This window comes from Python bivittatus, unplaced genomic scaffold, assembly GCF_059951505.1.
Source record: "Python bivittatus isolate LINGU-HERP-01145 unplaced genomic scaffold, Pbiv_v1 ctg000080_np1212, whole genome shotgun sequence".
In the NCBI taxonomy this organism is placed as follows: domain Eukaryota; kingdom Metazoa; phylum Chordata; class Lepidosauria; order Squamata; family Pythonidae; genus Python; species Python bivittatus.
The window spans coordinates 51,531,399-51,544,592 of record NW_028277035.1 but is presented as its reverse complement, the minus strand read 5'-3'; the positions used below and the strand labels follow the sequence as shown (position 1 = coordinate 51,544,592).

Here is a 13,194-nt window from a genome sequence, read left to right as displayed (position 1 = left end):
AGTATACAGTATTGTATAATCAAAAGCATCTCATACTTGTGTTATCTAATTTTCTGAGTCTTTTAAAAGCATAGCTTATTTAAATTGTTACTTATGAGTGGAATGCCACAGGGGCTGATTCTAACTGAACAAGAAAGCCAGGGTATCTTTTGTTCAGCTGGAAAAGGCTATGTGGTATTCATTCACTCATTTCCATGGGAGAGCATTATCTTCAATAGCAATATGTTCTGTTGTCCAGTCCACAATTCAACATCTGTTTTTTATAGTGATAATATTTTTTTTTCTTCTGAGTAGGGTCCATCGATTAAACAATTTATGGACATCTTTTCTCTTCCTGAAATGACCCTACTTTCATCAGTGACTGACTATTTCATGACTCATAATATTGAGTACGACCAAGTTCATCTTTTCAAGGACGTCAGCGTAAGTATAACTCTTCTAGAACATAAGGGAAAATAATCAGTTCAGGTTTTCTGTATCTGATGTGCATTTTGCTTTATGTAAACATCAGGTATAATGTATACACTTGATAACAGTTATTAAGAAAAACACAGCTTTTTATAAAAATTGGCATGAAATATAATGCATGACCTCTTACATAACGGCAGTGCTTACAGAAATCATATTTAATTTAAGAATTATACTCAGAATCAAAATTACTTCTAGAAAGTTTTCTGTTTTGCTTTTCTGTTAATGTGGCAACTATATTTTTGAAGGCTTTACCTAAGATATTTTTCTGTAGAAAAAAGTAACTTTAGAGGATTGTTTGTTCCATTTGCTAGCAAGCCTTGTTACTGTCAATCCTATTCCAGTATGCTGTGTAATACAATCGAATAAACTAGATTAAAACATCACTAGTCTAGTGATGTCAGTTGGTATATGGATTCCCATTAGCTGCATAAATAGTTTGGGGTTGTACAACTGACCTTAACCTTTAAAAGCTATGGCTGGGATCCACAGTTTTTTCAGGCCACGGGCATCTTTGCATGGTTTTTGTGTGATGTGGATGTAAAAACAAAATATTGAATGTTTTAAAATAGATGTTTTTAAAATTGTAATGCTATGATACTGATCTTCCAATCTGTGGGGTGATAACAACAGATTTAAGACCACTATTTTCTTTGATCACTGGTACCTCTTTCCACACCTTCAGGGATTATACCTGGCACCTTATGTGTATGAAGCCTGCAGCACATCATTGAGCTATAATCCCTTCCCAATTAGGGGAGGTACCTGAGTTTGGGTCCCAAGTTAACACTCCACATTTTGTGTTAGAGAAACTATCCTGGAAGAAGCAGTGGAATGATGATATTTGCCTAATGCTACCTCATTTCTCTCTTGTCCCATTGGACACTAGCTGCCTGAATCTGTGCAGAGGTGAAACTGGTATTTGTATATCTTTCGTTGCTGCCCCTATGCAATATTCTTAGTCTCCCAGAACTGCACCTCTGCAAAACTACTATAGTCTACCTGGCCTTTGGCTTATATTGTGAACCAAGAGATTGGGTTTCTACTCTTTCAGAAATAAAAGCATTTATATTGTCAGTGAATGGAGTGTTGGTTTTAGAGGTTTTCTGAACATCTGATCTCTCAGAAAGCAGAGTGGTACAACTTGATGAAGTAAGGCATAAGGAATTACTTTCATGGCTACAGGAGAAGTTGTATTTTGTGCTTTTGCTGGTTAATTTGCTTGCTAATGATGTATTGACTCAATAAAGCAAAGCCATTGCTGCAGGAAAACCTGGTTCTGCAAACTGAATTTTTTTGGCATCTAGCTAGTTATCAAACTAATACCTTTGTCTCTTTAGTGACATAATGGAAAGAGTTCATTATCTGAGGTTTTGTCTCACCAGCTGACCGCACAAAGCCTATAAATTCACTGAACTATCTTAAAGATCTAGTGCAGACCAGGTCTAGTGTCTAATCACAAATCCTCTGTACTGTTTCTCAAAGTCTTGTTGGACTGGTCTTTTTGGTAGTGTTGTATCAACATGCAACACTAGGTTTTAAAACTAATACCTCATTACTCTTTCCTATTTTAGGATGCCATTAAAGATGTCCATGTGAAAGGAATGATGTACAAATGGATTGAAAAGGACATGGGTCAGTGAAGGCCTAACTTTTAAACATTGTGAATAATAATGAGCACTGGCATGTAATGATTTTAGATCAGGGTGGTGAACCTTTAGGCAGATTGTCTTGTGGTTAACTACCCAGATCGGTATCCCAGCAAGAGGTAGAACCAAAACAACAACATTCTTCCTTTCTGTATATACTCATTATCATGTGGACATGTGGTCACAAAGATGCCTCCATGTAACCATTTGACTTGTTAACACCTTTCCAAAAAGAGTTACATAAGTCAGAGAAAGGAGGGTTTCTTCTCTCCCTAACGTCAGAATTACTGCACCACCACAATCTATGTGCTAAAAAAAAGTCATCCAATGACTATGTGGGTAATATTTTTTAACCACAATTGGTTTGGACATTGAAGATTAGAAAGGCCCTGCACCCACTGGATCCCTGCCTATGCTTCAGATCGGATGTGAGCAACCAAATCTAGTCCAAGAGATGGATGGCCTCATCCCACATATAGTGCTTTGGAATCTAGATTACGTCAGTGACTGAAATTTCATTCTTACCCTGCCCACCATTGCTTTATCCATGCGGAAACATTGCATAATTGTCACTTTCTATTTAGCCAATGAGATGTGAGTTGAGGGCAGAGGTTTAAGGAGGGGAAGAAATCTTGGTCCTATCCTTTCTTCCTTCTCTGGAGAACTCTCATACCTTCTGTAAATTAATTATTTCAGATCACCAGGTGAAATGTAACTAAATTATATCTTTTTCCATTGCAATATACAAATGTTTATATTATACTGAGCTTCACCTGTTTCTTGCAGAAAAATATATTCTTCATGGAGATGAAACATATGCTGTCTTAAACAGATTGGTTAACAACAATAAAAAACTCTTTCTCATCACAAACAGTCCTTTTAGTTTTGTGTAAGTATTAACTTGCATGCATTCATCTTGATGAAATGATCTGTGCTGTGCAGATATAAAGAGATAAATATGAGGACTGAAAATGTTCAAGTAAAGACAGCTTATCATTATAGCATCATAAGATTTGGTGACCTATTAATACTGTTATAAATTTTCATGCAATCCTGTCTTCAAGTCTAATTCTTACAATTGTAAAGATATACTTTAAAAATGATAAGGTAGAATCCTTTACTTCCCAAACACTCAGCTCTGTAGCACACTAAGGCCATGTGGGGAAATAGAAGATCTCTGTGTGTTTTCCATTTCCCATTTAGCCTTCCCTCTCTCTTAATTAAAGTGTCATATTAAAAAAAAAAAAAGAACTGGAGAGAATTGTTGTCAGTCTAGGAGATTCTTAGGCCTCTGATATTATGGAATATCTAGCTGTCCTACTTCTCATAAGGTGATGTGATCACACATCTTTAGAGGTTTTGGAATGATTGTAAAATAAAACAGTTGAGAAATATAAAACATGATATGTGCATTCATGCTGTTATCAGTAAATGTTATTGGACCAAAGTGTTTGGAGCCATAAAAACTATTCTTTATTTTATTTGGTGATAGGGCAAGTGACTCATGCATCAAATACAAAAGTGACTTTGTATTTGTTGAGTACCTGCATTCCTCAGTTGTCTGTAATCCCACAAATTGGCTGCTAAGGGCACTGCTGAAGTAATTCCTACAAGAGTCTCAGTGCTGTTGATGGCCTCTGTATACATAATGCGAAAAATGCATGTTAGTCACTGCTTCTAATTGAGGGATTGATAGCAAATCCTGGCTGCATGATAAAAATTCACTAGCAGTGATTCATTTTTGCTCTAATCCAGGAGAAAGAAGGAGGCTTTTCACTGAACTTTGCCTAAGAAATATCTGGGAACAAGGCTTGCTCTTTCCAAGCGCTTACACAGGAGCCAAGAAGCCATTCTTAACCAGTCCCCAAGTGGATGAAAAGCCACATGTTCTCACAAACTATCAAAGCTGGCTAGGAACTGCGCTCCTTGGTCTGTGTACTAAATGACTCGTATAATCAGAAATGCTGTGTGAAGGAACTCTGAGAGTAGCTAGTTTTTTGCTTAAGGAAATGAACATTGAAGTTACTTACATTTTTTTCCTCTGTTTTGTCTATAGTGATAAAGGGATGAAATACATGGTTGGCAAAAACTGGCAGGACCTTTTTGACATGGTCATTGTGCAAGCAGATAAGCCCAGTTTCTTTACTGATAAAAGAAAGTAAGTGTATTGATTGTTTTATGTTACTTAGATATGATCCACGCATAATAATACAACTCCCATCAAAATGGCAAATCCATATTCTCTTCTTTTCTGCTATGCATAATTAGCTGCATCTAAAACAGAATAGGTCCCAAAATGTACCATATCATGATGCCATGTCATGGTCACCTATCCTAACACCATGTGTGGGTGGGAGGAATTAATTTTGCAACTGATACGATTTTACAGGGGTAGGTGCTAAGTTATTCTGTATAATCAAAATCTGGCCAGGTCACCTCATACTTCTTTTGCTAAAACTGTCTTCCACATTACATGTAAACATATGAAATTGTTTTTAAGCCTTGTGTGAAGGAATGTTTGGTCTTTATTACTCTGTATAACGATAAACATTGAATGGAAAAGTTTATCTACAGAAAACTCAAAGCTATTCTGGCTGTCATTCATTCATATGCCTACTTCTTAATTCTTTCTTTTGGGATAGATGGGTGTGTGTGTGTGTGTAGTCATTAACTCCTTAAAAATGGAAATTAATATATACAGTACCTACTTTTTCAGAAATTTAAATTGTGCAAAGATATGCAAAACATTTCAAGAGTGAAATTTCACGAAATATTCCTTTGAGTGTGGAACTGCTGTTTTGCACACAAAATGGGCCATTTGGCCCACTGGGGAAGTGTTTCAAGCTTGAAAGAAAACTGTTCAAGAACTGTTTTGAGTTTGATTCACTTCCAAAATGTTTCAGGCCAGCTTCCCCACTGACTTTGGTTGTGGGAAGCCGGCAGGAAGTTGCCTTGCCTCACAACTGTGGGATTCAGTTAACGACAGTCAAGTATTGCAGCAGTGGGATGAAAACATAAATTGGGTAAAGCTATTTATGCACATCATCAGAGCTGGGATTCTCAGGTTTGTTTGATTTTTGTTTTTCCTGAGTTTTGGGTGGTGAAGTTGTTTTTTCTTCTTTTTGACAACAGTTTAGGTTTGTGCTTACTCTGTGGGTTTCCTGTCTCAAAATGGCAAGAAACCACCATTCACAGTACAGTTTAGTGCAATGTTTCTCAATCTCAGCAAGTGTAAGATGAATTCTGGGAGTTGAAGGCCACACATCTTAAGTTGCTAAGGTTGAGAAACACTGGTTTGGAGCAAGCTCCAGGGGGTAGAAGACGGGGATGTAAGGTATGTACAATAATATATAAATTGGCCTCAGCTTTCCTAATGTTGCTTTTATTAACACATTTTCAGCAATTTAGTTTATCTGGTAATAAACTCAGTACAAGTCTTTCCATTCTATTTTTATTCTATTTTATGTATTATTTTTATTAGCTAAAGTCATGCACTTGAAACTCTTTTCATTTGCAGTTTAAAAGCTTTTCTTATAACATTTTTGTAATGAAGCCTATAATTTCAATGTTTTGACTTTTTGAAGACCTTTCAGAAAAATGGATGAGGAAGGTTCTCTTCACTGGGACAAAATAAACAAACTGGAAAAGGGGAAAATCTATAAACAGGTAAAATTAGTTAGTAATTCCTCTTTACTTCATGGTGTATTTAGTAATGTTGACTTTCTGGAGTTAACTTCAAATATGAGGGCAACCATGAAAAATAATCTCGGTTGCTTTCCTTTCTCACAGCTGAATGTTCTACTTTATTCCATGTGTTCTTTCTTTTAAATTGTTAGCATCTCCCAATTTGAACATCTGAGATACAGATACGACAAAAGCTAAGCATGTGTGGTCTATGCTAGACAGTCAACTGTTCTTCTCATTCATGTCCACCCCCTTTATTTTAAAATTATTCAGTCTCCATTGTTTTCCCTCAAAAAGAAAGTGTTGTTTTATGTTCTCTTCGTAGGCTAGGTAGTTTGTTTCCCATTTTCTCTCCCCCAGGAATTAGTATAATCCTGAGAAGGGGTGAGAAGATTGTTATTCCCTGGACGATGATAGTGAAAATTTGTTAGTAATCCACTTTAGGGAGCCCATAAACTTCAAGACTGATTCTGAGATAGAACACTCGTTTAAACCAAGCCCTGAGAACATTTTATTGCTGAAACAAAGAATCTAATTTTGGGCATAGTGGTGTTACGCTGATTAAACAGGGGTTTGGATCCTGCTTTTATTCAGCCGGCAAGAGTCACCCACATTAATAGAGATATGCTCAGAATTTTCCATCAGTGAAAGAAATGGGGAAGTCCATCTAAATTTCCATTATAATCATCTCTTTTGCAAAGAGTCTCCAACTCTGAAACAAGGTTTTGGACAGCACGGGATTCAGAGAGGGCTAATTAACAAAAGTTGCCTTCTTTGACTTCTGTTAGTGGAATCTCATTAGATCAGAAGCCCTCCATGGCTGAGGACCCTCTTTCCATGGGAAGCTTGTGTCGGATCCAGGCAAATGACTATAACTTTATTCAGATATATAATAAAGGCAAAATATGAACAAATGGTGTATTTGCTAATGGAATGTTCTGGGAATGAGGCTGGGAAAACAGAAACTACTTTATGGATTCATAGCACATGTAATCTTACAGGTAGTCCTTGAGTTACAACCATTTGTTCAGCAACCATTTGAAGTTACAGTGGTGCTGAAAAAGGAGTGGTCAGTACCAGTACGACCAGTCCTCAAAGTTGCGGCCATCCCAGCACCCCCACGGTCACATGATTGCGATCTGAGTACAGTGGTACCTCGGTTCACGAACTTAATTCGTTCCGCGACTCTGGTCGCGACCCAAATTGGTCGCGACCCGAATCAAATTTTCCCATAAGGTTCAATGTAATTACGGTTAATCCGTTCTGAACCATATGTTGTTTTTTTAAAAAACTGCAAAAATATGAAACAAAATACAGTATGAAGAGAGAGAACGCTAACCTTGCTTGACGCGACTTCTGGCGTGGAGGACAGGAAGGCGGGTGGGGAGGCGGTTATTGCTTGGAGGGAGAGTCCCCCTCCCTACAGGAAGCCGCAACCACGTGTCACGGGAGGGAAAATGGCCGCGGATCCTGTTCGTCACCCAATCCGGCGTTTGCGAACGGAGGCAAAATTTTGCAAACGGAGCTGTTCGTGACCCGAATTGGTCATGAACAGAAGTGTTCGTGACCCGAGGTACCACTGTACTTGGAACCCATTTGTACTTACAACCAGTTGCCAAGCACCCTGCAATCACATGGTCACCATTTGCAACCTTCCTGCCGGCTTCCCCCCAGTAAAGTAAGTGGGAAGCCCCCCACCTTTCTTCTCTCACATGCACCATGCTCTCCTTCTTCCCTTCACTCGCACACCCCCATGCCCTCTCCATGGCCTCCCTGCAATTGTACCCATCCTGCACCCTTCCTCAGCCTCCCTGCAATCACACACACAGATGCACACAACCCACACTCTCTTTCCACGGCCTCCCTGCAATCACATGCACCCTGCACCTGCTTTCCTTGGCCTCCCTATGCTCACACACACGCATGCATGCACCCCCGTGCCCTCTTTCCATGGTCTCCCTGTGATCACACACACATACACATGGACCCAGTGCCCTCTTTCTCTGACCTCCCTGCAATCGCACATACTCATGCATGTATCCTGCACCCTCTTTCCATGGCCTCCATGTGATTGCACACACCTTGCACTCTCTTTCCTTGGCCTCCCTGTGATTGCACACACACACACACACACACCCCGCACCCTCTTTCCCCAGCCTCCCTGTGATCACATGCACTGCATTCCCTCATTCCCCAGCCTTTCTGAGTTCACGCCGCACTGAGCACCCCCACCCCTGACTTGCGTGCAGCCTGTGCCAGGCCTCCTAAGGCCTCCCCCACCCCCCAGCACCACCACATTCCTTACCTGGGACTCCCTTCATTTCCCACTTAACAACTCACACAACTTGGGTTACGACAACAAGTGGGACTGTCTGGATTGCTGTCGCTAAGTGATGCGATCACATGACATCACACCTGATGACCTCATTGCTTAGTGATGGCAATCCTGGTCCAAATTGCAGTCAAAACTCAAGGACTACCTGTATACATGTGCAGAAGATTTTCAGTTTGGAAATTATTTTGGCCTGTATCCTTACATTTGTTCCTAATTGCCTGTATACAAGACTCCGATGTGGAAGTCAACAGGTTAAAATCTTCAGATCACTGGGATAATGGGACTGAAATCTAAGTTTGTGTGTGTGTGTGTGTAAGAAAAAAATACAGTAAGTTAATCATTTGTAGAAATTATAGGATTATAAGTCTGGCTTTAAGGAATTCACTTTTTCTCTGATTTGACTCAAGTTCCCGTGAGAACTCCTTAAGCCTCTATCTGTAGCCATTTTTAAATACGCAGCTCATGATGAAGAAATATTTTTCCTTTGCTCTGTGAAAAATCAAAGTGCTAAGAGACGTCTTTTCTTGACCTTTTCAAGCCAAGCATGCAATGTTTTCCCTTGCAGAAGAGGAACTGGATATTTGGTTTATTGTCACTTTTTTTTTCTTTCTACATTTCAGGGCAATCTGTTTGATTTTCTGCGGCTAACAGGCTGGCGTGGGTCCAAGGTCCTTTATTTTGGTGACCATTTGTACAGTGACCTTGCAGTAAGTCCTGCATCGGCTGACGTCAGTGTCACTTAATGTTCTGTGCCTGCTACAGAGACACAGAAGGCTGGTTTTGTATTCATTGAATTAATCAGTATTGTTTGTGTTAAGATATATTATGGAAAATATCCAAGCCTTAGGGCTTGTGATTTTGCAGTGTTCATAACACATTAAATCACATTACTCAGTTCTTTTTAAACCAACTCTAAAACAGCAAAATAGAGTTTAAAAGATTTATTTGCCTAGGTTGTGTTCTTTTGAATACCTTTCCCATCTCAAGCCCATAAGTAACACCTTTTTTTTAAAAAAAAGTTTTTTTCCTTAACCCACATGTTTGTAACAACTTTTTTATTTTAAAACCATACTAAAACTATGTTATTTATTTGTCTGTCTATCTGATTTACAAAACTTAATTTTATCTGAAAAGACAATCATTTCTCCCCTAATTAACCCTGTACCACAATTCATCCTCGTATATAAACGGAAAGATGATTTACAGACAATTCAGTGTACAGTGTGGAAATGAGATACTTTGTTCTGGTATCCAACTCTCATCTCTTATCATAGCAGTACCACAGCATTCTTTATTGTTATTTTTAATTTTGGGAGGTCAGGTGGAGGGTATGTAAATGAAAGATGCTGCAGTTGAAAAAGAAAATAGGAAAAAGCCAGGTGCACAAGCAGTTCACCATTAACTGAGTTTTGGAACTAGAACCTCAGTGTTTTGAACATACAGTATGCTTTTAAGCCCAGGAAGAGTATGGATCTGTGCTGCAGTGGTCATTTGTAATGTGCAGCCCACAGCTATGCTTGTTCAATCAGAAATGAGTTCCACTGGATCCAGTGAGACTTGATCTTTTGTGAGCTTGCACCTGACTGAACCATATGGGACCATCATTACTGGATCATACATGTAGATCTGAAGGGCTCCAGCTGCTGCTTGACTCTTCAGGCTGCTGTGTTCATGTCATGCAAGTGGTTTCCCCAGCTAGCTACACTTCCTTCTTGGGACTGAAGCCACTGTTATGAAATCTCTTCAGAGTACTACTTTATTTAATTTCTTAGTCAGTGATAACATTGGCTTCTTTGCTAGTATATTTGGTGTCATAATTTTTGGCATGCATTGTGTTTTATGGAAACAACTTTGATTTCATTTGGGCAAGACATATTTTCTCTCATCACACAAGGAAAAAAAAAACAGGCCTTGGGATGCGAACCACTTGAAATGCCAGGATAGGCAAGATCTGTTTGGCCACAGACACCCTTTTCTGCAAACTTATTTCATTATTGTGCCTGCTTAACTAATTTTCTTTTGATGCTGTTTTATAAATAGGACCAGAAAACATCAGGCATTTCTGCAGAACATTCTGTTAATACTACTAAGCTGCAATCGCCCTTCCACCATATTGTTTTCTGCTTTTAAGAACTTCTCAAGGAATAGTAAAGCTTTTAAACATTGTGCATTATTAGGGCTTTTTCTCTTTAAATTACAAAAATGGGGAGGGAAAGAGGATTAAATGAAAAAGGAGGAAGCATCTCATTTTTGCAATTCTTGAGGAATAGACATGATTGTTTTTGCTTTTAATTTTTTAAAGTATCAGGGCCAATGCACTCCTACCCTGGAGGGTCATTCCGGGTTCAAAGTCCAAATTTGCTATATGATTATCATACTAAACCAGTGTAGTAACTTAGGCAAACAGCAAAACCCTTACTGTCCTTCAGAGTTGTATTCACATCGCAACAGATGTATAAACAGTTATCTTTCTGATTGTGTTGGACAAGAAAGAAATGCCCCAAATGAGTGGACAGAGGTATTTTTGTAGACTGGATGGAAATGCGTCTTTTTTTCCCTTCATGATCTTGATGTGCATCATTCTGCAAGGGAAGCTGCATATAAACAAGCTATTGAGGGCTTCTTTTGTAAAGCTGTATCACAGGATCCTAAGTCAGTAAGTCACTCCACTGCCTTTCTCTTCTTCTTTTTAAGGATCTCATGCTGCGTCATGGTTGGAGGACGGGTGCCATTGTTCCAGAATTAGAAACAGAAATACGAATCATTAATACAGAGCAATATATGCACTCTTTGACCTGGCAGCAAGCTCTTACAGGACTTCTGGAGAGAATGCAGGTAAAATAGAGTAGGCTGGAATAAGCAGTAATGCACACATCACCGGCCGGGTTGTCATTTCCTTCAGCTAGATTAAGCACAGTTCCCGGATATGGTTTTTTGGTTATATTGTATTCTTTGGAGACTGAAATATCACCTGTAAATATTTGAGTGTGTATTTTTCCTGACAGAAAGCTCATCTTTAGAAACAGCATGTTCAGTCATTGGTCTTTAGCTTTAATTTTGTTTTGTTTTATTTTAGATGTATCAAGATGCAGAATCCAAGCAAGTCCTTTTAGAGTGGATGAAAGAGCGACAGGAAATTAGGTGAGCTATCTTTTTTTTTTTTATCCCACCTTTATTATTTTTTTTTTTATAAATAACTCAAGGTAGCAAACATTCCTAATACTCCTTCCTCCTCCTATTTTCCCCACAACAACAACCCTGTGAGTTGGTCTGAGAGAGAATGACTGGCCCAAAGTCACCCAGCTGACTTTCATGCTTAAGGTGGGACTAGAACTCAGAGTCTTCTGCTTTCTAGGCTGGTGCCTTAAGCACTAGACCAAACTGGCTCTCAAGTGTATCAAACTGGCTATCAAACCTTGATCATGATTTGTTTTCTTTATGAAATATTCTAACAATGATTTAAAACATACACTTTACAAATTGCAAACATACTTTTCTGTTTTAAGTAACATACTACTACAACTTCTTAATTTGGAACAGGTTGTGCCTTGCAAAATATTTTTATGTTGTGGAAATTCTCATGGCCCAATATGAACAATTTGACCAAGCAATGCTGTCTTAGTTCTTTTCCAGTATCTGGAGGCTGTGGGGGCCTAGATATGGAAGAATAGGCTTCAATTTAACTCTAGCAAGACTGAGGGGCTTTAATCTTTTGGGCCCCCAGGATCTGGATTTGGCAATTTTCCATCTCTGGTTCTAGGTAGGGCTGTACTCCCCCACTCAGAATTGGGAGTCACCCTGAGCTCATGGATCCTGCTTGAGGACCACGTGGCACTCATAATCATAGTGCGCTCATAGTGGCATTCATAGAAGAGATAGAAAGTATGGCATGAGGGTAACTGGAGTTTGCTGTGGGGAATCCCAAGGGGACAATTAAGATGCAGGGTTTTTGTTTCATTGTTTTCTATTTTATTGTTTCATGATTGTTTTATAGTTATTGGTTTTATTGTTATTGTGAGCCACCCAGAGTTATTTAAGATGGGAGACCATATAAATCTTATAAATAAATTAATTAATTAAAGAATGAATGAATAACTAAAGGGATCTTCATACAACTCCATTTATGCATCAGTTGGTCCTATTTCTGGTTCAGGAGGCCCTTCACGCCTTAGTTACCTCCTGGATTTCTGCAAAGCGCTCTACCTGGGGCTGCCTTTGGACCATCTGGAAGTTGCAGCTAGTCCAGAATGCAGTGGCGCAGGTAGTGGTGGACACACTTCAATACGCCAAAGTTATATTCCACAAGCTACACTGGTTCCTGGCAGAGTACTGGTTATCATCTGTAAAACCCTACATGGCCCAAGCCTCTGTTTTTTCTGGGACTTCCTATTTCCTGTTTACTTATGCCCATCCCACATGGTTACACAGGGTGGGCATGCTCCAGATCCGTTCTTTGAGGCAGTGCCATCTAATGGTATCTAGATGTGTCTTCTCTGTTGCCTTTGGAGCAAGTTTTCCCCTGAGCTTTCGGTGGCCCTGACCTTGTTATCATTCCACAGAGCTGTAAAGCCCTGTCTTTTCTCTGACACAATGTTAGATGAGCCACTTCTGTGTGAGAATAAGTGTTTGCTATATTCAGCCTCCGCTATGTGTGGATTGTATTTTACTGTATTGGCTTTGGTTTTGTTTTTTCACCATACTCCACTCAGAATCACAAATTGTGCACAGTCAGTTTTATGAATGTAATCAATCTATCAATCAGTTTGCTGCTTTTGAATACGCTTGTCGACATACAGACAACCATTTCATAACAAGTCTTCAGTCATATTATCTGAAGAAGTAAAAGACACAGGTTAAAAAAGGATGCCTGCTGCTCCCTTAAATTAACACCAACATGGTTGGCCAAACTTTTAAATTCTGCTTTGGAGCAGTTTGGCCTCCAGTGATGAGTTAACCATATCTTTCTTTCCAAGGTAGGTAAGACAAAACTATCGCCCAGGGTTGGAACTTCTGGATTTCTCATGTTTGCCCTTGATGAAGATTTGCCGTTTACTCTTT

The 13,194-nt window shown here is 39.2% G+C and overlaps 1 protein-coding gene across 1 annotated transcript in view; it reads left to right on the top strand.

The window, feature by feature from the left end:
* NT5DC2 (5'-nucleotidase domain containing 2) overlaps positions 1–13,194 on the top strand; it is a 34,821-nt gene that overhangs the window by 17,797 nt on the left and 3,830 nt on the right. The window contains exons 6-13 of the mRNA XM_088134071.1: positions 295–423; positions 2,043–2,103; positions 2,904–3,006; positions 4,174–4,275; positions 5,702–5,783; positions 8,757–8,843; positions 10,831–10,971; positions 11,213–11,277. Of these exons, the coding sequence (XP_087990197.1) occupies positions 295–423; positions 2,043–2,103; positions 2,904–3,006; positions 4,174–4,275; positions 5,702–5,783; positions 8,757–8,843; positions 10,831–10,971; positions 11,213–11,277 (770 nt within the window). The remainder of the gene's footprint in view (positions 1–294; positions 424–2,042; positions 2,104–2,903; positions 3,007–4,173; positions 4,276–5,701; positions 5,784–8,756; positions 8,844–10,830; positions 10,972–11,212; positions 11,278–13,194) is intronic.